This window comes from Camelus ferus, chromosome 5, assembly GCF_009834535.1.
Source record: "Camelus ferus isolate YT-003-E chromosome 5, BCGSAC_Cfer_1.0, whole genome shotgun sequence".
Classification (NCBI taxonomy): Eukaryota; Metazoa; Chordata; class Mammalia; order Artiodactyla; family Camelidae; genus Camelus; species Camelus ferus.
This window is the reverse complement of record NC_045700.1, coordinates 44456386-44480952: the sequence shown is the minus strand read 5'-3', so window position 1 is coordinate 44480952 and position 24567 is coordinate 44456386. Positions and strand designations below refer to the sequence as shown.

General features: G+C 40.0%; 1 protein-coding gene and 1 pseudogene across 1 annotated transcript in view; both read right to left on the bottom strand.

The window, feature by feature from the left end:
• MYO3B (myosin IIIB) overlaps positions 1–24567 on the bottom strand; it is a 313633-nt gene that overhangs the window by 225428 nt on the left and 63638 nt on the right. Inside the window, exon 3 of the mRNA XM_032479659.1 lies at positions 17187–17252. Within this exon, the coding sequence (XP_032335550.1) occupies positions 17187–17252 (66 nt within the window). The remainder of the gene's footprint in view (positions 1–17186; positions 17253–24567) is intronic.
• Positions 10705–15655, bottom strand: LOC116663844 (annotated as a pseudogene).

Here is a 24567-nt window from a genome sequence, read left to right as displayed (position 1 = left end):
CATCTATTACATCAAAGCCTCATCAGAGACCCTAATCCTTTCTGAAAGGCACTCTCAGGCAGCCAAGTCTTTAATTTGATGAATAATAGGCCCTCTGATTAACCCTTTCAAAGCAAAGCACAGATGCACAGATGCTGCAGGGAACAAATGTTGGGGGTGGGGCAGGGGTGAGAAAGAAAGTGGGGCAGGGGTGGGGGGAGCAGATATCTCCTACTCCCACTGTTAGTGAACTAACTCTATGCATAGGTTTGTAAATCATTAGCTTTCTGTTTTCCTTTTTCATTTTCCCTATTCTCTCTCTCTCTCTCTCTTTCTCTCTCTCTTTCTCTCCAGGGAACATGCCACTTCCCTGCTCTGGTACCGTGGTGTGTCCTGAGCTTCAAGCCACTATAACTCTGTGGCATTCATAGATAGGTGATGTGGAATGACTGTGTCACTAAATATACTCATAGCAGCAAATCAGTGATATAAAGGCTCTTTCAGGACCATCTGCCCACCCACCCTGCTCTACAACAAGCTACTTGTGCTCTGAAAAAAAAAAAAAAAAGAAAGAAAAAGAAAAAAGGGAGTAGGAACCCACGACCGGGGAGAAGGGAGAAGTGAACAGAAGAGAGGGAGTAATGTTAGCTCTGGCATTCCTCTGATCTGTTCCAACTCAACAGAAGATATCTAGCATTAAAAAAGCTGTTGATCCTCTTTGTGGGATCCTATTACTGGAGGTAGACAACAGTGGACTATGTTGCCAAGGGCAGGTAACAGGTTAGATGGGTCATGGATTTCACACTAATGTGTATTAATAAATCACATACATACTAGACTTCTGGCTCGTTATATCAGATAATGAAATAAATGACTGAATGTATGACACAGTGGTCAATTATGTGGATGATATAAATTCTATTGTGCTGAGGACATTTATCTCTGTATTGATCTGGCTTTTCTAGCAAGGATCATAAATTACTAGCCTTCCATAACGATATGATAAACACTCTAATAACAGAATGCCACCAACTCTTGTCTTCCCAATAAATTTCCATGTGGTTTCAGACAAGGAAAATGCAGACAATCTGTTTTTTTATTGCCAAAATTATATGTAGTATGAAGACTATGGAGAAAAGCTTGTCTATCCCAAACAAACAGCAGTGTGCTGAAGCCAGCAAGCATGAGCTCCCTAGGTATTACTGTTACATTTTCAAGAACTTTGTGAACTAACTGAGGTTAAGGTTACATTGGTAGCTTCAAATTGGCCATGGTGGGAGTATTTACACCAGGGAAATCAGTAAAATCAGTAAACAATACAAATCAGCTCTCCATTCCCACCCAGTCAGTTGTTAAATATCACTGCTTGGGGAAAATTGCCTGATAATTCAATAGCGTGGTCATATGGATAGAAATTTCTTTTTACCATCTTTTCCCTCTAATTTTTTTCTCATTTCTTGCCTTCTGTTAGATTAATAAAGTTTTCTATAAACCTTTCTTTCTTTCTGTTGATTCAGAAATTAGACATTATTTTCTATAGTTTATTAGTAATTACTCTACATGTTTAACATACTTGCTTAACCATAAAACTTCCAGTAGTTCTATCCTCATTTTGAGCAGAACCTATGAATGCCTCAATCATGCATTAAACACTGCCCCCCATTTCACGACTGTTCAGTTTTTACATATTTCATCCCAAATAGTTTTCCTTCCTATAGTTAATAGTTACTTATTTCACTCCTTCAGTCTGTTCCATGAACTTAATTTCATTTCAAATGAAATTATGCTTCATTTGTTGTGTTGGTGGGTTATCTTTCTTCACTTTAGACTTCTTCATGTATTTTGAAATATCAGTTGGCAGGCTCACTTTGAGGAGGAAGAGGATTTTTTTTCCCCTCTCACTTCCTCTGTGCCTACCCTCCTAGTCTAATACTTTTAGGGTTGTGTTTTCTTTGCTCTCTGGGTTTCTAGCCCAGAGCCAGGTTTTAGAATGGAATTTTGTGCTCCTGTCCCATGACTTTACTAGATATATGGAAGAGCCCATCCCTATAGCAGCAGAAGGCCCATCCTTCCACCACTCTAGTCAGAAGCTGGCGAAAAGCCAAAGTCCCAGGTGATGGTCAGAACTACACTAGATGATGCAGAACAACATGGAAGAAATTGCTAGTTAGAACATTGGATCATATGACCCACTCCTCTATCCCCTTCTTTTCCCAGACTCTTTTTATCAGCCCAGGAGAACCACCCCAGACACTGCTTCAAGCAGGAGTCCAACTCTGGACCTTAAATTGCTTAAAGCCTTCTTATTTCTTATTCACAGGAGCCAAATTTCCAGCCACTGCTTGCTTCTGATCCCAGTGGACCCATGATTTCAGCCCAGCTAAGCACTTTTAGCTTTTGTTCTATTATCATCTGTCACAATATTTAGATTTCTTCCTTCCCTCTTCAGTAGTATGTTTCTGACCTTTCTTTTCATATGTGGTCTCTCATTATTATGTGTTTGGAAAAGCATAAACTTGAAAAGCACCCTTGACAGAAAATATCTTGCATCTAAAGGCAAAAAAACCAAAAAAACCCTAAATTCCAAATTTATCCAATAATTTCTTCTGCTTACCACTATCCTAAATTTTTTTTTTAGTAATACTCATAGATGTGAAGAATGTATTAATCTATTAATGTATGTGGCCAAGATTAACATCTGTCAAACATGCCCCCGCTCTATTTTATAGGAAGGAGGCAAAGTTTAGGTCCTAGGCCTCAAACTCCCCCACACTTTCATGTTTACCCATCACACCTGTGTATTCCCCTAAGCAGTCTTGGTAAGGCAATGTTTACATTAGAAGGAAATTTCCAAAATCTATGGGATGCAGCAAAAGCAGTTCTAGTGGAAAGAGGGAAGTTTATAGCAATACAGACCTACCTCAAGAAACAAGAAAAATCTTGAATAAACAACCTAACCAACCATGCAATGGAATTAGAAAAAGAAGAACAAAGCCCAAAGTCAGCAGGAGAGACTAACAAAGAGGTGAAATATATAAAATAGAGACAAAGAAAAAAATCAATGAAACCAAGAGTTGGTTTTTTGAAAAGACAAAATTGAAAAACCTTTAGCCAGACTCATTCAGCAAAAAATCAAATAAACAAAATAAGAAATGAAAGAGGGGAAGTAACAACTGATTTCACAGAGATACAAAAAATCATAAAAGAATACTTTGGACAGTTACATGCCAATAAATTGAACAACCTAGAAGAAATGGATAAAATTCTAGAAACAAAATCTTCCAAGACTGAAATAGAAAGAAACAGACCAAGAAATAAACCATCTGAACAGACTCATCACTAGTAGTGAAAATGAATCTGTAATTTAAAAAAACCCCAGTGATGGAAATGCTAGGTATTTCGATTTTGGTGGTGGTTTCATAGGTGTATACATCTATCAAATTTCATCAAATTGTACACCTAAAATATGTGTAGTTTCCTGTACAGAAATTATACCATAATAAAGTTGTTTAAAAAACAATAAAAAATATTTTAAACCCAGTAAATGAAAGTTTAGGCTAGACAGCTTCACAGGAGAATTCTGCCAAACATACAAAGAAGAGCTAATACTATCCTTCTTAAACTATTCCAAAAAATTGAAGAGGATAGAACACTCTCATTCTATGAGGCTACCATTACCCTAATACCAAAACCAAAGACACTACAAAAAAAGAAAATTATAAGTCAGTATCTCTGACGAATAGAGATGCAAAAATCCTCAACAAAATCCTAGCAAATCAAGTTTAACAATACATAAAAAGGATCATACACCACAATCAAGTGGGATTTATTCCAGGGAAACAAGGGTGTTTCAATATTAGCAAAGCAATCAATGTGATACACCACATTAACAAAATGATAAAAATCACACGATCATCTCAATAGACACAGAAAAAAGCATTTAACAAAATTTAAATTCCATTCATGATAAAAACCCTCACCAAAGTTGATATAGAAGGAACATATCTCAACATAATAAAAGCCATTTATGACAAGCCCACAGCTAACATCGTACTCAATGGTGAAAAGCCGAAAGCCATTCCTCTAAAACTAGAAACAAGAGAAGAATGCGCACTCTCGCCACTTCTATTTAATACGTTATTGAAAGTCCTAGACATAGTACTCACACAAGAAAAAGAAATAAAAGGCATCCAAACTGAAGAGAAGAAGTAAAACTGTCAGTATTTGCAGATGACCTGATACTATACGTAGGAATCCCTAAAAATGAAATTAGTTCTATATACTAATAATGAACTATCAGAAAGAGAAAAAGCAAGAAAACAGTCTCATTTAAAATTGCTTCAAAAAGAATAAAATACCTAGGAATAAAATTAATCAAGGAGGTAAAAGACCTATACTCTGAAAACTATAAAACAGTAATTAGGGTAACTGAAGATGATACAAAGAAATGGAAGGATATCCCATGTTCTTGAGTCAGAAGAATTAATATTGTTAAAATTTTCATATTATCCAAAGCAATTTATAGATTCAATATAATCCCTATCAAAATATCTATGGCATTTTTTCACAGGACCATAACAAATAATCCTAAAATTTATATGGAACTATAAAAGACCCTGAATTGCCAAAGCAGTCTTGAGAAAAAAGAATAAAGCTGGAGGCATCATGCTCTCTGACTTCAGACTACACAAAGCTACAGTAATCAAAACAGCATGATACTGGCATAAAAACAGACACATAGATCAATGGAGTAGAATAGAAAGGCCAAAATTAACCCATGCACCTATCATCAACTAATCCACAACAAAAGAGGCAACAATATACAATAGAGAAAAGACAGTCTCTTCAATAAGTGGTGCTGGGAAAGCTGGACAGCTATATGTAAAAGAATAAAATTAGAACATTTTCTCACACTATATAAAAAAATAAACTCAAAATGGATTATAGACCTAAATGTAAAACCAGAAACCATAAAACTCCTGGAAGAAAACATAGGTGGAACACTTTTTGACATTAATCATAACAGTATTTTTTTTGGATCTGTCTCCTAAGGCAAAAGAAACAAAAGCAACAACAAACAAATGGGACCTATTAAACTTAAAAGATTTTGCACAGCAAGGGGGGAAACCATCGACAAAACAAAAAGACAACGTACTGAAAGGCAGAAAATATTTGCAAGTGATACGACCAATAAGGGATTAATATTCAAAATATATAAACAGCTCAATAAAAAAATTAAAAATTGGGCAAAAGACCTGAACAGTCATTTTTCCAGAGATTTACAGATGGCCAATAGGCACAGGCAAAGATGTTCAGCATCGCTAATCATCAGGGAAATGCAAATCAAAACCACAGTGATGTACCATCTCACAGCTGTCAAAATGGCTATCGTCAAAAAAAACTACAACTAACAAATGTTGTCAAGGATATGGAGAAACAGGAATCCTAGTACATTACTAGTGGGAATATGAATTGGTGCAGTCACTGCAGAAGACAGTACAGAGGTTCCTCAAAAAATTAAAAACAGAACTGCCATATGATCCAGCAACTCCACTCCTGAGTATATATCCAAAAAAAGAAAAGGAAAACACTAATTTGAAAAGATTCATGCACTCCAAAGTTCACAGCAGCATTATTTACAATAGTCAAGATATGGAAGCAACCTAAGTGTCTGCCAACTAATGAATGGATAAAGAAGACGTAGTATATACATACATACAATGGAATATTACTTAGCCATAAAAAGAATTAAATTCTGCCACTTACAACAATGTGGATAGACCTAGAGGGTATTATGCTTAGTGAAATAAATCAGAGAGACAAATACTCCATGTTATCACTTATATGTGAAATCTAATAAATAAAGCAAATGTATGTATATAACAAAAGAGAAACAGACTCACAGATACAGAGGACAAAACAGCAGTTACCAGTGGGAAGAGGAAAGGGGGGACGGGCAAGATAGGGGTGTGGGATTGAGAAATACAAACTACTACGTATAAAATAAATAACCAATAATGACATATTATACAAAGCAAGGAAATATAACCATTATTTTGTAATAACTTTAAATGGAGTATAATCTATAAAAAATTGAATCACTATGTTGTGTACCTGAAATGAATGTAATATTGTAAATCAACTATACTTTAATGTAAAAAAAAAAGAAATAGCCAGCTCTGTAGAATGTCATGTCACTGACTGTGGTCCTGAAACATCATGCGCTATGAGAACATGGCTTTTTCTCTTAATTCTGGATTCAGAAATGTCTCCTCTTCAACCTTTCCCTGGACTTCTGAACCAAGTGATGTATGCTGTGATGGTGGGAAATAAAAGAAGTGGACTGGGGTTGGGGTAGAGAGGGTGGGGGAAAGGGAGAGGAATGGGCAGAGGTTGTTGGAGAGGAATAACCACTGAGAGTGCCAGGGAGGATTTGTTTTGACATAATTTTCATACATTCAAAGCAACCAAAAAAGAATCCATAGCTAACCATGTAGCTGTCATCATTCACTTTTAACAGTCCTATCCTTTTCATGATAGCTGCAATTTTATTTTTGTTTTGGGAATGTGTATGTGTGTTGGGGGAGTGCATTTGACCACCTTTTCCACCCCTCATACTCTTCCTTAATATTTTGTTTATGGCTAGAAGACGTTGTCCAAAGATCATGAATCGTAACATCCAACTTCTAACCAGGTCCATCATATGCTGTGTATAATTTTGAAGATTTCACCTCCTCTCTAGAATTCCTGGTTCTTCAAAAGGAACTGATGTTTACTGAGCTCCTGCCATGTGCCAGGTATTAGAGATACAGTGGAAAAAACATTCTCTGCTCCCAAGGAACTCTAAGTTTGACTGAGAAGACAGACACACAAATAATTTCAGGATAGCTTGACCTGCTCCCTTCTCCCCTCCTTATTGCAAAGGTCTGTGAAAGGCACCATGCTGGCATGAAAGCATGAGGGAAAGGGTCTCCGAGTCTTCCTGGAGGAGTAACGGGAAGCCCCACTTATTCAACTGCTAGAATGTGCAGGGAGTGTGGAGGAGAGCACACTATTACATAGACAGAGTCTAGATCCTGAATCACTTTTTGTGTTGCCCTATAAGCAATAGGGAGCCACAGCCTGATTGTGAGGAGGGCATGACTTGAGCGGTTTGGGGTTTCAGAAAAGTCATGCTGCATGTTTGTGGAGGATGGTTAGCAGTGACTGCAGCTGTAGAACCAGGAAGAATAATATGGAGGCTGCTGCCCTAGTTGCAGCCCAGAGCTCAGTCATTGTCCAGGAACACTAGAGACCTGTATGATGGAATATTCTGGGCACATAAAAGAAGGCAGAGAGCAAAACTACCATCCTAAGTTGGGAGCAGAAAGGGAATACCACATATCCTAAGCTACAGTCAGTGCTCCCACTTCTAGAGCCTCTGGGTGCTTTGGCCTTGGACATCAAGGGGGACAGAAGACCATGTCCAAACACTCCTTACTTACACAGGTAAAGGGGAAGTGGAGGGGAGCAAATGTCACTAAGTGATCACAATCCTCTATCTGGATGCAGCCACAGAGTCCTAACATAGCATTCTAGGAAGGTGCCCAAGTGGTCAGTGGTGGGATGCAAGATGACACCAATTTGCCATCTCTTTCTATTGTAATTTGTTCCTCTCAGAGAAGCAATGCAACCATGAAATCTTAGTGCAAAATGTGTATTTGGTTCTTGAAGTCCTCAATAAAGACCAGCAAATCACTGACAATTACAAAATATCCCTGTTTTACTATTGGCTGATAGGCTTGGGAGGAAGTGTTTAACATAAACCCTTTACTTTGAGACATATTAAAAAAACACATACACATACACAAAGGGAAAGGGAAGAAAGGAAGGTAGGAAAGAAAGAAAAGACAAAAAGAAAGAAAACACACTATGGCTTTATGATGTAATACTAATGCTTGAGGTTGTGACGGACAATTTTACATTCAGTCCTCACTGGTAAAACAGTGGACACTGCTGTCCTCACCCACAGCTTGGGAAGCAGATGCTTGGACAGATCAAATGACTGAAGGTCGTGTAACCACCCAATCATGGGCTATAACAGTTTCCCAGGGTTGCTGCAGCAAAGTACCACAACTGAGTAGCTTAAACAACAGATATTTATTCTCTCACAGTTCTGGAAGCTAGAAGGCTGAGATGAAGGCTTTAAGTGGAGCCATGCTCCCTCTGAGAGCGCTGCAGAAGAATCCATTCCAGGCCTCTTTCCTAGGGCATGGTAGTTCCTTGGCTTGTGGTAGTGTAACTCCAATCTTCACATGATATTCTCTCTGGGTGAGTCTCTGCCCAAACTTCCCCTTTTTATAAACACATCAGTTATACTAGATTAGGAGCCCACCATACTCCAGTATGATCTCACCTTAACTAATTACAGGTACAATGGCCCTATTTCCAAATAAGGTCACCTTCTGAGATACTGAGGGCTAGGATTTTAATATATGAAGTTTTAGGTGAAACAATTCAATCTGTAACATGCGGTGATCAAAGCCAGGCTTTCTTTACATATGTGAGGAGCATTGTTTGAGCTCGAGGGTTTATGCTTTGGGCCTCTCTTAAAGGCAAGAATTCTCACTATCCATAAAAATAAAACCTTTTAAATAAAATCCTTCTTCCAAAAAAACATTCAACAGTCCTTCACATCAAAAATCAATTACTGGATTTTCCCCTCACTCATGAACCTGGTATATCCTACACTTGATGACCTTAGGAGGTTCCAAATTAAAATACTGGCAGGTCACCAGAAGCTGCAAACATACCTAAAAGGAGATGGAAGGGCCAAAGAAACTGTGATGACTTATTCTATTTAAAATCGCTGTTATAAATTTTGAACCCACTTAAAAAAAAATACCAGCCCTTTCTTCATTAGTGCCAAAGGGCTACGTCTATTATTTTTAATCCTGCCAGCAATTATCAGTGGGCTACAAGAATGTAGTACTATGATGTGAGCCTTCATTTCCAGTTTTAATTAAAATCCTCACTGACCCTCAGCCAGACTTGCTTTTTCGCTAAAGCCTGTGGAAACCCCACAGTGCAAACTACAGCAGCCAGGGGATGGAGGGGCAGGCAGGAAGCTGGGGTTTAGCATCAAGACGGAAGAACATCACAGCCCCTGGGAGACGACCCGGGAGGGGTGTCACCCTGGCCATAACATGCTCCCACCTTGTCCTTGCTGTCCTCATCTCTCCCAGGCCACAGGTCAGCCTCCGTGGGGATCGCAACTGCCCTTCCCCAAGATCCACTTCTACTGTGACTCATCACTCGATAGGCCCGCCTGGCTCTCCTTCCTGACTCCCACATCTCTTGATGGCACCACTAATGTGAGTTACAGTCATCATCATTGTCACTCACATTTGCTGAGCTCTCAGTCTGTATCTCACTTAATTCTTGCAACAATCTATATAGTACCATGATTACAGACTGCTACCCGTCCACACACTCTCCATTCACCTTAGGGATAGAGCCCTGGTACCAACCCAGGCATGTAGCTGCCCTGTTCAAAAACAGCATTTCTCGGCTTACTTTGTAGCTAGATGTGGCCACACGATAGGTTGCAGCTAACAATATATTGTATGAAACTGCCAGAAAGTCTTCTTAAATTAAGAAAACTTTCATTCTTCTCTCCTTCCAAATCTGCCTATAAATGTTGGAGCTCCAGCAGCCATCCTGGCCCATGAGGTGCCCTTGGGAATGGAAACCACACTTAATGGGGCGGCATGAGGGCAGGAGTCTGGGTGGCTGCCATGGGCCCTGCCAGACAAGCAGTACGTGTGTGGTTTAACTCCCAGCTTATTTCATGTGAGAGGAAATAAATTCTACCTTGTTTAAGCCATTGTTATTTGGAATTTTCTATCATAGCAGACTTGATCTTAATCCCAAGTGGTTACTATATAAGTATTAGTATCCCCATTTCACAGACAAGGAGACTGAGACTCAGTAACTAGATTAGAAAAATCTAGGTGGCAGTGCTAGAATACAACTTCACTTCAGATCCTGTGCTTTTAATCTCTCCAAGATATATTCTCTAAAGAGACCCTTTCCCACACTGTAAACAGTGGAGTCATATTTGACTCTTCCCTCTCTGTAGCACCTGTCTCCTCCTATAGGTAGTGCCACACACTGTGGGTTCTGCCTCCCATGGCCCTCGCAACCATGTCCTGTCTCACTGCTCCCTCTCTATGAAGAAATGCGTGGCTAATGACAGCAGGACAGAGGCGCTCAGCTCGGACAAGGTGTGCCCTGGGACAGGTGAGAGGTAGGGCTCTCTGTGTTCCAGGCATTGCTTCCCCTTGACTTCTGCTAGAGCCATTTTTCTCAGGCTGAGTTTGAGGGGACTGTGCTGTTGCCATTGAGAAGGGAGTGGGGAACGGGGTGTGTGTGCGTGTGTGTGTGTCCTGAGCTGTGGAAGTGAGTGAGCTGAAGTCTAAATAAAGAGAAACTGGACAGCAGACTGAAATATTTCAGAGGTGTTAAAGATGAGAAGGTCATTGACACTTTCCCTTTTTTCCTCAAACCAAAGGTCTCACACTCTTATTACTGAACCTACTAGTGCAAAGGCATAGAAACAAAGAGAAAAATAATATTCCTAGAAAAGCATGTCCAACTGTCCAGATAGTGGTGATGTTTTCAGCTCCATATGGGAAGACGTTATTGACTTTGGTATCACATGTGTGCCATCTCATGTGCAATTCCTTACAGACCCAGCTTAGTTATTCTCTAATGTCTCCTCTTGGAATTGTACCTGATTTTAAAACCAGTTTTCATGCGAATCCATTGGGGAATGGGACAATTCTGCTTTTGTTTCCTGGCCAGGAATTGCCTGATCCTGAAAGTCTTGTGAGAAGAACAGGGTCAACCGCACACACCACGATGATGGAGAGAGGAAGGGAGCCAGTAGTACTTTGAAAAAACAGCTGCCGAAGAGCAGCATGGGCCAAATGCAAAGGATAATAATAAAAACAACAGCCACTGCTGGCTGAGTATGAATATGCATGAAGCAAGTCTTCTGGGGTTCAATTCCTAGCTCCACCCCTTAACAGCTGTAGTCTTGGGACCTCTGGCCTCTTTCTACCTCAACTTCTGTAAAATGGGGATAATATTAGAACCACCTCATATGATTATGAGGATTAAGCAAATGATATGACGTGTAGAGAATAGAGCCTAGCATGTAAGAGTTACATATGTTAGTTATTATTATTATCTGCCAGGTTCCACATACACATTATCTAATTTCATCCTTATAGTAATCCTATGAGACAGGTATTTTCAGCCTCAATTTGACAATTGAAAACCAAGGGTCAGAGAGGTTAAATATCTTCCTCAGGGTTATAGCACTAGTAAGTGGCACAGCTGGACTGCACACACTGCCCTTCCATGACTGCCTCTTCTTGATAATGAGCCAGGCAGCCCTCAGGGGAGGGGCAGAGAGGGGACAGGCTCACAACAGATTGCGAGCCACGCCCCCACCTCCCCACCCCCACCCCATACACAAGGTACATGGACACACAGCACAGAGCTCACCATCACTTCTGTTTATTTCAACTACAGATTCTTTTTGATTTACATTATGAAATTCAAGTATGATTTTTTTTTAGAAAGTCAGTATGGAATAAATGGTACAGATGGTACATTCAGGCTAATCTTATCTAAAAATCACCTAACATAATGTGCCACAAGCACTAATGTGAAATCCATGACATATGCTACAGACCTGATTTCTCACAAGATCCAAGCTTGGCAATTATAGGAAAATAAACAGAATATGCTGACTAGAGTCTGGAGTGCCAACTTTACTATACTTTTTCCTTATTCTGGGTGAGGCTAAAACCCTCTGCCATGGTTCCTAGGACAACAGTGTATTCCAGGTATGTGCGGATGCTTCCCTGTGTTTCAAATAGCAAGTCACACTGAGTCACTTCTTGGTTTATACCATGAGAAAATCAGATTTTTATCAGCTGAGTTTACAAGTGGGGTATAAGTGAGATCAAATCGGGCCCTCAATGTCATTAGATGATCTATTGGATAATCTAAATTAGATGCTTTTCAGGGAGATATAACCTTGAAACACACAGCTTTATTTGTTCTTCTCATGAAAGGGGGAAAAAAACCCACAGTTTTTCAAAATGAGAAAGAAGTTGGGTTGCATTTATAAGTATGTTGATCAATACATGTTTGGAGAGGAGAGGAGAATTTGGGGTTTTTTAAATTAGAATATTTTTTAGCTTCTCTAAGTTTTTGTTAATTCACTAATTCCCTGTAGCTCAAGAGATGCTAATTAATTCAAGAAACCATAATAGCTAATCATTGGCTAAATAAATCTAAAATGGAGAGAGTCTGTCACTAGAGATACCACTGCTCATTCTAATTAAAGTTAACAATTTGTGAAGTAATGTAAATAAAGGTTATTGTATCTTTCTACTCAGGAAGTATTAACCCTGTGCACGGCCACCTGAGAATTCATTTGGACTTAAAAAGCCAAGAATTTTTGTGGAACTTAATCAATCACTGAGTTAGGATATTTATCATTCCTAGCATGTTGTTCATTGACATTATAAAGCCATGTGGAATTAAGCTGCCTTGAAACATCAAAATAGGGAATGGAGAAGGGCTGAGAATCGTTGCCCTGAAGGGACTACAATCAATGTCAAGGAAGCAAACACCCCAAAATGATTACCTTTATAAACATTCAAGCCTAGAGAAAAGCAGATGTTATAGGTCTGACTTTTAATTTTTAAGGAATAAATTTATGCAAATGCTCATTAATTTTAAAAGTCTTGCAGCTTGGAGTAATCTCACCTTGTTAACATTCCAGGGCAACTGCATAGCCAACTGAGTATCATTTGGAGGGATAGGAAAGGCCGCCTCAACATTTCATTACGAAATGGCAGGGCTTGACCACAATGCTCACTCTGGGAAATACACACCTGCATGCTTAGCTCCTCAAGCCAGCCAACCCTGGAAAGCAGGGTGTGCGTGGGCAACCACATAGTTCAAGTCATCGCAAAGTCCAAGCTGAGCAGTCATAGTGCCTTTGGTGGCTTTGCCTCTGACTAAGAGAAATCCACCTTTACTATCTTACTAATCAGTTCAAGAGCCACTGATGATGAAGTCCTGAATCTAATTCCTAATAAAATCCCCAAAGTTTTAGAGGCAAATGAAAAAGCATAGTCCACAGATTCATTTTGGCCAATGGATGGGAAAGTATTTTTGTAGATTAGTCCACAGACCTGAAATTAATTTGAACAGGAAAAAAGAAGTGACATTCTTCAGAACCAAGGTGAAGATGGCAAAGGAAAATTATTGTCATCTTATCAAAAGGCTACTTCTGAACGTAGGCTCCCGACAAAACAGAAGTCTGGCTGGGACCTGAACCAGATAAACTTGTTATGCAAATCGCTTTAGCCAAAGGGGAAAGGGCTGATAATGAAATCCCTACAAAGCCAACCACACATTACAGAGGTGACAAAAAACATCAGGCAGGGTCCTAGCATATGGATAAAAAGCAACACAGAATTTATGTGAGCATCATGTTTAATTTATCATAACTAAGCTGTCAGGAGTCATGCTTTGACAAATGCATAACTAACACATATAAATGAGTCAATTATCACTAACGACCAAAGGTTCAAAACCAAACAGGCTAATGTTTCCTTTCTCTGTTTTTAACCCCCAAAACAGGTTTACAGTAGGATTTCAGACCTTAAAATCTCTCCTACTGTCTCCAAATTAAGAAGGCTGGAAATAAATCTGAAAAACACTAAGCCACATCCTGGCACTTATACACCACCTCTGCTCCCACTCCATGCATTTATTTATTCTTTTTTTTTTTTTTTTTTTTCTCTCTCCCTCTCTCTCTCACACACACACATACACCCTGTCCCTTGTCTACACAGCTGTGATCACTGGGCTATAGCCTAGCCAATCCCTGCATACCACTGCAGCAACAATGAGAAGCCATAATGCCCTCTGGTGAGTGGTGACCATCATGGACTAAGAAAGATTGAAATTACTGAATCAACTCTGCTATGGTTCAGCAGTCACATGGAGAAAGGGTTTTAAAGGTTTTAAGGCTGTTAAAAAAATTTCTAGTCCTGTTTATTCTTTAGAAAGAGACCTAAGTTTACTTTAATACAATGTACTGTGGCTCCATCTACAATGGGAATTGAAGAAATTATCTGGATAACTCAGGCTAAAAACCTTTTCCTGAAATTATCAGATAATCATCTTCTCTCCTAAGCCCCAGCAATAATGAAAAGTTTATAAGCTGAAAGTCTTAATCCCCCATCCTTTCCCCCTTTCCTTCCCAATACGAACAAGGTAAATACATAAGCAAACCAAGGCTCATTCTTTAAATAGACATTTCTAACCCAGTGAGTGTCACTGTTTATATTTAATTAGAAATTTGAATAAATAGAATGAAATAGAAAATTTAAATTGCATTTGATAGGCTGGCTCCTTCATGAAACCAAAGGATATTATCTGGGAATAGGGGGCAGTTTTCTACCTAAAAATATAAAATACAATATTATTTCCTATTATATTATATTCCTAAAAATCTTATAAAAGCAAAATTCATGGGTGAGGAATCTCAGATGTCATGGGGAAAACAGGATTGGGAGGCTGGGGAAAGGAAAGAATCTATGAACACCTATAATATATAATAGTTTCACTAATAAACCCAATAAGGACAACTCATTAAATAAAGAGAAGATTGATGACATTTTCCCATATTTTAACTTAGTAATAAAACATACAATCACTTAATTTCTATTTACCTTCCTTGGTTTATCAAAAGCTTTAAAAACTCTCTCTCCTCTCCAGTTTCAACAGGATCTTTTTGCTTTGCCCCTGATGGTACACACACTTAAAGGCATTGTTTTCCATGTTGAGTTCTCCATTCTAGTATCAACATGTTTCTAACTCTAAAGTAACTCAGAATGAGCACATTTGGAATTCTCACAGTTGAAGAAAACATAAACAGCTTTAAATGGGCATAATTTAAATAACAGGATTTGCCATAAAGAAAAATCAGTGGTAGAGAGGGATTTCTATATTGTATTCAACACTGAAAGTCCCAATGCCATCATCAATTATGTACCTTTATTCCTAAATCTATCTAAGCAATACCATGCTTCATTTTAGAACACAAAAAATACTTCTAAAAAAATATAAAGAAGCCAAACTTTGGTGAGTCAAGTCACATTTTAGAGGCATCACAAGAGTTTGGTACAGGAAAGAGTACCTGTGAATATGTAATGTGGTTTTCTAGGCCGACAGCTTAGAGAAGGTCAGTCAAGGGCATCTGTGTGCAGCAGTGGAATGAAAAGGAAATTCTGAATCCAGCCTTTGCCAGCAAAACCACTGGAACTCTAGATTCCAGATTTCTTTCCCTAGGGTGATCTGAACGTGTTCTCAGTCACCAGAATTTCCACCTCCTTTGGCTTCCAAATATCAGGAAGTGGCTCTTCCTCTGCTCCAATGCGAGCGTCACCCCTCCTGCTATATCTATTGTTCTTCTCAACACTGCCTCATATCACCACCCTTGACTTGTGGCTGTTTTTGCATTGTGTATTCCCTGCAAAATCATCAGAGTGGGGACTGGAGGGGCAAGGCAATGTCCTCCATCCCTGACCTTGAACTTCATGGTCGCATTCCAAGACAGCCTGGCTTAGTAGAGCTCTTGGTGTTCTTTATTGCTCCTCTCTCCTGAGGAAGATGGCAAAAATCTAGGAGGGATTGACTGGACAATCAAACAATTTCAGGGACCTTGAGCTATGTTGCATTTGAGATGAAGATGAAATACAGGTTTACAGCTCTTTATACAAAACTCTCAGGGCCAAATATGTTTTGGAATTCAGAATTTTATCAAATTTTAGAAAAGTAAACCAGTGTATTTACTATATGTTATGTAACATCCCCAGCAGGATCTGAGGCAGCAAACTATAATCAAACACATTATTATATCTGCAGCAATTCACATGAATATTCACACTGAGTAGGATAAATAGTGACTAAAAATAGCCTCACTTCAGTTCAGGTCATGTGTTGCCACCAAATCAGTTTACATAAGGTTAGGGCTTGCGGCTAAATGACTCAAGTACAAAAAAAACCTTTCATTTTTCAGAGCTCTTTGGATTCTGGAATTGTGAACAAAGGATTGTATTGTGTTTAAGGAAGATGATCAAGAGACTCAGTTTGCTTCAATGCCCTGCCTCTCTGTGGAAGCACATAGGCATAAGTTAGAGAAATCTGTGATGACCTTTCCCTACTTCCTGTTTATCAGCTATTTTTGTCACTTCTTCCTCCCCACCCCCCGACCTCTGAACCCCTTGTTTGATATAGTAGACACTGAGAACAACTCTTCCTACTCCTGTGCCTGGATATGGCTTGTAATGCCATGTCTAGATTCCTGCCCCCACAGTTCACCAGGCCCCTTGCTTAGGGTCACATAGCCCTCTCCAACATAGTGAGCATCTTCCCCAGACTTGGGACCAGTGTGGTCCTCTGTCAGAGGGCAGGCCCAAAGCTCATGTTCCAAGCACTCAGTCACCACACTGTCAGTGCTGCTGTTGGTTCTGCTCCTGTCTTTGTCCCATGGGATATTGCCTAGTTCCTGGCAACATACCTCCTACCAGGTACATGACCCATCAGTTGAGTTTTCATCTTGTTCTCCACACCTGGGGCCCTGGCTGGGGCTCTTCACCTTGGTGCCTCAGGCCTGAAATCTTGCTTGGCTCCCTCAATCATCTTGGGAACTGGAGCCCTGCTCCCATACCACAGATCCTAGAGCAAAGCCCAACTTCCAAGTTGCAAAGCCTCTATTGAAGGCTGCCACCTTTTGTCCCCTCTCTGGCCCAAGTGTGGGTGTCAGACTTTGAGATGGAGTCTCCTCCCTTATTAAACAAGACCCATTGGCAGTATTTGCCCCAGGACAGAGTAAATAAATGTGACACCTATGATCAAGAGGATTGATTACAACCAAGAGTCAAATGGAACTCCTTATTTTTCAAATCCTGTAGAGGTAACTTCTACCATTTACTGGAACAAATTCTGTGTCATAATGTGCTAGAAGGCATAACAACTTCTAGTGCCAAGTCAATTCCACAACTTGGATTTCTCCAATCACTGTGCAAGGCCTTGCCGGATAAGCAATTTTCAGTGGAAGAAATACTCACTGTGAAATAAAGTGGTTCAATTCCTCACACCATTTTTCCGGATGAAGTAAAGTGGGTGGAGGGTTTCTGAAAAACAAAAACAATTTTTTTCTTACAAATAAAAAGGTTTGGTCAAAGGCAAAATATCAATTTGTCTTTACTGATCTTGTTCTAAATATCTCTGATAAAATCTATTCTTGTTTCTTCCTGGGCAAGAGTCATTCATCAGTGGTAAACTATAAAGCGCGAGCCCCTATTCATTTAGTCTCTCGTTTTTATTGACTGAAAGGCCTACTATGTCCACGGTTTTCTGCAGGACCTGTGAGGGTTACACCGATCAGGAACATTTTTCAGGGAGAGGACACTTTAACAAAGGGTAAGGCAAGCACACAACCACTACAGCTGAGAGCTGAGTATTATTAGTGCCATAAGAAATCTACTGCTAGGGGCTGGAGAGAAACAGACTTTAATTTTGCAGGATTTTCAGATCATTGTGCTACCATTTGAATTAATTCTGTGATGCATTTAAAGTATACTTATAAATTCACTGGTCACATTTTAAATTATTTCCTATATGTCAATCCTTGCAATAGGCACTGGAGAAAGCCAAACCGCTAAGTCAAGGTCCCAGACCCTGAGAAGTTCCTGGGTAGCGAGGAGGACGACATCCAATATAACAAAGGACAGGAGGTCCAAAAGAACTAGAGAACCGTATAAAGACTCTGGCAACCAGACTACTTCCGGTGAGAAGGCAGGAAAAGGAAAAGGTAAGAGCCCTGCATTTGGCTGAATATTTACCCAAAGAGAATCCATTTTAGAACAGAAGTGACATTCCCTTTCGTGGATAAGAATTCTTTTTTCTAGCCATAAATGGAAATAGGAGCCTGTGGGCAAGTCTAGTTCAGCAAATGAAGAAAGTTACATTTCTGCACACGTGAATTATGACGGTAAATCTTAAACCCATTATATACCTTTTATTCACTTGGGTTCTAGCTGCTTCCTAAAGACATAGATTTCTCTGAGGAAGGGGAAACAGCAAGAATGACCAGAAACAAAAAATGTATCAAATAATGTTATTATAAGTTGCCTCCCAATATCCATTCTTTTCTCATTTCTTCTAGTACAGTTTTTATTCTGGCACAATGCTGCCTATATATTTTCCTGAGTTCTTTGCAGCTAAATGTGGCTGTGTGACTGAATTTGGCCACATGATTTATTACTAAAATTGTTCTATGGTGTTTCCAGAAAGTCTTCTTAAAAGAGAGGAGACATGCCATCTTTCCTTCCCCTTTTCTACTTTCTGGAGCATGGATATGATGGCTGGAGCTTAAGCAGCCATTTTGGACATGAAATGAAAATGAGAGCTATGAGCTAAGTATGGCAAAGAAGGTAGATAGGAAACTGGATTTATGATGACACTGTAAAGCTGCCATACCAGCTCTAGACTGCTTCTGCCTGATCTACCTTAACAGGAAACAGAAATAAACTTCCATCTTCTTTAAGCCACTGTTACATGCAATTCATCCTAATTGAGCTGATCATATTTCAGAGTATTATCTTATTACATGATTAGAACATAATTTGACAAGTATATCACAAGCACAAAGATATGGGCAAGCATAATTAAGGGGCAATTTACCCAATCTGGGGAGTCACAAAAGACTAAAAAGACAATGAACTTGAGCTGGCCCCTGAAGATTGGTTAGATTTTTCAAGATAGACTAGAGGGAAGCCATTTCAGGCTTAGAAAACAATTTGTACCAAATCACAGAAGTGTAAAAAAGCCTCGTCGGTTCAAAGAACATAAGTAATTTTTTGAGCCTAGACTGCATGATTCTTTCAGATCTGGAGAGAGAGCAGGAGGGAAAGCTGAGGTGAAAAGAAAGAATAATGAGAGGAAATACATGATTTCCCTGTTCTGCATAAGAATTTAATTATCCTTCAGATCTTCTGATTCAAAGACCCAAAGGAAAATCATCTATGTACCAGCTAAAAGAGTAGCAGTTAAAGGTTGTCCTTCACTCAATTTGGAGGCTGCCTCTATCTCAATCATTCCATTCAGAGACATCTGCCTTCATCTTTCCCTTGCCTTTTACAAATAATATAAGTACCATCACATTATTTCTGCTTCAATACTAGTTTGGCTGCCCTGTTCTTACTGGCTCCAGTTATTTGAGACTGCACGTCCACACATCCTCCCAGTTCACCTCAGTGGGCTTCAGCACAGCATCTCTCAGTGAGCAGGTTATCCTAGGTCATCTCTACAGCCCTTTTCAGAACTCGAACTTTCCTTGTTCTCAGGTTTCCTGCTGTTCTGAGGTCAGTTTCATAGAGAAAAGCTGCTTAAACAATTTACTGTCTAATAGGCTTAATCCACCTCCAAAACCGTTAACTATGACCAAGAAGTCACTTGTAGACAGAGTAGCAGACTTGATTAAAACAACCCTAGTAGGCTCGACCGTGGCCAGCCAAGCACGGAGGAACAACCCTCTGCCACAATTAGAGAATGACCTGGCAGGGGTCCACTAGAGAAATGGATGGTAAGTGTCCACTCTCACGTAGAGAACACTGTCCCTTCCTGTCTTCAGTCTGTTCCTCAGCAGAAACTATGGGCAGGGGCTACTGTTATGTGTTGGCCTGAATCTCTGCCTCAGGACCCAGAAGAGAGCAGCAGATCACCACGTACCCAGGTCACTACCAATCCCTGGTGGCCTCACATGAACCTCACACAAGAAAACACTTTCTTTAAAGCTTGGCATCGTAAGAATTTGGTTTTAGATAAGCTCATTTGACCTTGTAGATGCCCCGCCTTTCCTGGAGTCCATCCATCATACTTAGGCTCAGTAAATTGAGGTCTTGTGAAAGATTATTATCTGAAGGTAATGAAAACTAAAAGGACTTTGAAGGCTTTACAGTACTTTATTTGCACTGGCAATATAAATTCTAGTTCTCCTGCCATCCAGGAAGAGCACCAAATAGTAACAGTGGTAACTTTTTGGTTCCTCTCAGCACAACAGATGTGAGCTGCAACCCTGCCCAAAGGGTCTCTCTCTGAAAAGAGGTGAGATGGTTCCTGTTCAGTGTGATAGGAGAATCAGTGCATAGCTGAGATGGGCAGGCATCACTCACCTATGCTTATAGATGCTGAGAGCCTGCAGGATGTATGAATGGTGAGGAGCTGAAAGACCCATGAACCTGAGAACAAGCTCTCATTTGGATGATGTTTATGAACATACCGAGGCAATGTAGACAAGAGATTAGTCAGTAAGGGAAAATGACTATATCTGATTTGAGGTTTGCATGCCTGGATTTTATCCCTGTGACTGGGACCCCAAATTAAATTTCTACAAAATGACTCCCTGCACACAGACAGCATTAGGGCTACAGCTAGGGGTGATGCCTAATTCTGACATCATAATCCTGGGTCCAGCAAATACGGTGGAGATAAAGTTAAACTTCTTCCCCCAAAGCCTCTGTGGAACAAAATGATTTGCTGAACAGTCAAACTGAATTCATTTCAGTTCCTGAAATAGAGAAGCAGCTGATTGGACCAAGGGGACACCTGACCTCAAGACAACCAATTCAAATTTAATCTGGTGACCTGTGCCAAGGGATGACTCAAAGTGATAAGCCGGGTCAACCCAATTCTCTTTAGAAGGTTGTTTTGGGGTTTTTTTTTCTACCTTGAACTGGAAACAAAACAAAACAAAACAAACCAACCTAGGAGAATGAGGCAGTTTAGTAATGGGAGCTGATGCTGAAAGACTCACGACAACGAAGCAGACAGAGAGGCAATGCAGCACACGGTGCAAGCTAAAGTTTTAGGAAGCAGACACCAGGAACAAAGGGAACCAGGGAATGAGGAAAAAGTAGACTAAGCATAGGAGAAAGGAGGAAATGAGCCACAAGGAACCCAGACCTCATGGTGGGAGACCATGCAGGTTACTCTCAGTTCCTTTTGAGAGTGCTTCTCCCTCTGGTACACCTAGAACAGCACTGGCCCCAGCCTTCTACTCTTAGCTCCATGCCCCTCCCCCACACACATTCAGAGGGCTCGCCATGTCAGCAGCTTCCTCATCTCTATCTCCTGCCTCCGTTTCTCCTCTGCCTTCTGGCTGGTACATCCAACTACTTACTAGAGTTCCATTTTGATTTCCCAAGGGCACCTTCAAGTCAGCATATTCAAAATCAAACTCATCTTCTTCCCCTAACTCTGCACTCTACCTGGTTGTTGAAGTCAGAAACTTGATTTCTACCCTCTCCCTTGACCTCACATCCAATCGGTAAAGGCAGGATAATGGCTCCCCCAAAGAGGACCACATTCTAATGCCCAGAATCTATGAATATGCTACCTTCCATGGCAAAGGGACTTTGCTGAGGTGATTAAGGTTAAGGACCTGGAGATGGAGAATTACCTTGGATTATCTGGATGAACTCAACTTGATCTCAAGTCCTTTAAAGCAGAAAAGAGAGGCAGAAAGAAAGAAGAGGCAGGAGAGATTCAAAGTGTGAAAGGTACTCTACTTGCCACTGTTGGCTTTGAATATGGGGGAAGGGAGCCATGAACCAAGGAATACAGGTGGCCTCTGGAAGATGGGAATGGGCCTCAGCTGATACCCAGCAAGGAAAGCAGGACCTCTACAAATTCCACAAATGGAAGAAACTGAATTCTGCTAATGACCTGAATGAACAAAGAAGTCAGTTCTCCCCCAGAGCCTCCAGAAAGGGGTGCAGCCCTGCTGACACCCTGGTTTTTGCCCTGTAAGATCTATGTCTGATTTCTAACCTACAGAACTAGAAGGTAATAAATTTGTGGTAATGTGGTAATTTGTTATGACAGCGATAGAAAACTAATACATAAATCAAGCACCAACACCTATCGATTCTACTTCCTGAAGTCCTTTCTCATCACCCTTTTCTCCCTTTCTCAGCCTAGTGCAGTCACTTATCCTCCCCATCAGACTACTCCAGTAGCCTTCTTATTTTTCTCTCTCCCTCCAACCTCATCTCCCTCCAATTCATCTTGCACTTGGCAGCTAGAATTTCTTTGTAACATACAAATCTGACCTTGTTATTTTCTTGCAAATTCTTCAGTAAATCCATATTCCCAGCATGATAAAAAAAATTTCAGCTCTTTTGCATGGTATACAAATAGCCTTGCCTGCCTATCTACCCAATCTCATCTCAGACCACCTGCCTATGCTCACCTGATGCTGAAGTACCATACTATGTAGAACTTGTAGCTCCTAAAGCAGGTCCTGGCTTTCATGCCTCAGGGCTTTTGCACATGCTGTACCTTCAGTTCAGAATGCTGTCTGCAATTTGCCCACCTAGCAGGCTCCTATTCATGCTTTGTGTGTATCTTTAGTACCCAGTACAGTAGCATTCAGTAAAGTTTTGCTGAATGAATAACTACACAAATGAATGCACACAAAACATACACATATTGTAAGTAAACTGAGAAATGATGCCAGGACCAAACATGACTTGATCCCTGAAACAGCATAAAATTCAACAAATACAGAACAACTCCTTTGGATGTACACAAATTCTGACTAAATTATTCAAAGCAAGTAGGGTTTGATAAACAAAGGAGTCTTCTTAGGTAGTGACTTGAGTTGGATTTGACAATACAAGCCTCATTCCTCATCATTTTGGCTATTTTTGATGCTCAAATGTCCCCAGGTCCCTCAATATACATGACTAAGTGAGCAAATAAATCACGATTTGAACTGCATTATAGACATGACCTAATGCCAGGACTGTCATATACATGTGCATGGGGGGCTGGAGATAGAGGGGGTCAATACTAATAATTATCCCGTGTTGAGTGCTTACTACCATACACCAGGCTCCATGCCAAGTGCTTCACATGTAGGGCAACAGGACATCACAATAATCATGCTCCTACTGAAATAACAATAGGAATTATGATTCCAGGTTCACAGGTGGGGAAAATGCAGCTTAAAAGAAGAAATTTTCTTAAAAACATCCAACTAAAAAGTGGAATGCTTAGGTTCTAAACAAGTATTTCTGTCTCCAACGTCCTTACACCTCACTGTCTTCTGTGTTTTACCTCATGAAAAGTCCATTACTTTGGAAGATGAATTAAGAGAACATATATGCAAAAAATGACAGAAAAACAATTAGCAAACACCTCTAGAAGGTACAAAATGAAGTCCTCAAATATTAAAGCACACTCAACCAAGCAAATGTTGAGTAAAAGATTTATCAACGAGACTGAGTTAATTAAAAAGGCTTCCTAGAAGTTGTGAATTTTGAGGCGAGTCCTAAACAGGGTACATAAACCAGCTGGTGCGAGGAGAAGGGTGTTAGGGAAGGAGAGGGAGAACTTGGGAGTATAATAATAAATAAGCAATCATTAACATACAGTTAAATCAGCACAAGAGTGTGCTCAAAAGGTATTCTATTGCTTTACTCATAAAAGCAATAAAGCAAGACATGAGAGCACAATGAAGTGCTCTGAGAGTATTAACCACAGCGACAGAGCTGCCACTCTGATCTCAAGTGGCAGATTCACTAATGAGGGTGAAGGGTCAGGTGTGTGTCTGCCTCTCATCCCTCGGCATCACCCGCAAGCCCTAGCCAAAGCTGTCTTTCGCTCTAAGTCATCGCTTACCTGTTCAAAATTAATTGTTTAAAAATTTTTACATTTATTTGTAATACATGGCTCCATCCTGATACTAAAAATTCCCCAATGCAGGAACGAAAGAAAGCAAAAAGCAAAATACCTCTTCAGTACCACCCTGATCCTAGTCTCCTTGGGTCAGATGGCTTGTATTCTCTCAGACATTTTTTTTCATTTTTAAACATTTGCCATAAATATATAATATATATACTGTTTTGTTGTGCTATAAATATACAGTGTAATAAACACAATATAAATCCTATGTTAATACTTGTATTTATAGTCGGGGACAGTAGAAATGGGATTATATGCTACATGTAAGTGTCCTGGTACTTATTTTTTCCATTCAATAACATGCCAACTTTGTCCCTAAACAGTATTCCACAACATGGACATTCTATAGTTCTTTCAGCCATTCACCCACTGATGGATATTCAAACTGTTTCTATTTTTTCCCACTGTCAGAAGGAAAGCTGAAATGGTTTACACAGGCCACCTGTCATATGGGCTTTCTAATTCTTTAAAAGGATTCTTAATTGGCAGACTCCTGTCAGTGAACATTTAGGATCCTGCCATGTAACTTAAATGCAGAAAGAGGAGGCACTGATTGTTTTACTTTCTGGAGGTAACCCAGTGGGAATTCCAGAGCAGAGGAGGATGTGACTGCCCAATGGGCCTGCAGGGCTGGAGGAGAGCCCTTGGGTCAGCACACCCTGGAACGCACTATGAAGGGGAACTTTGACTTATTCAACT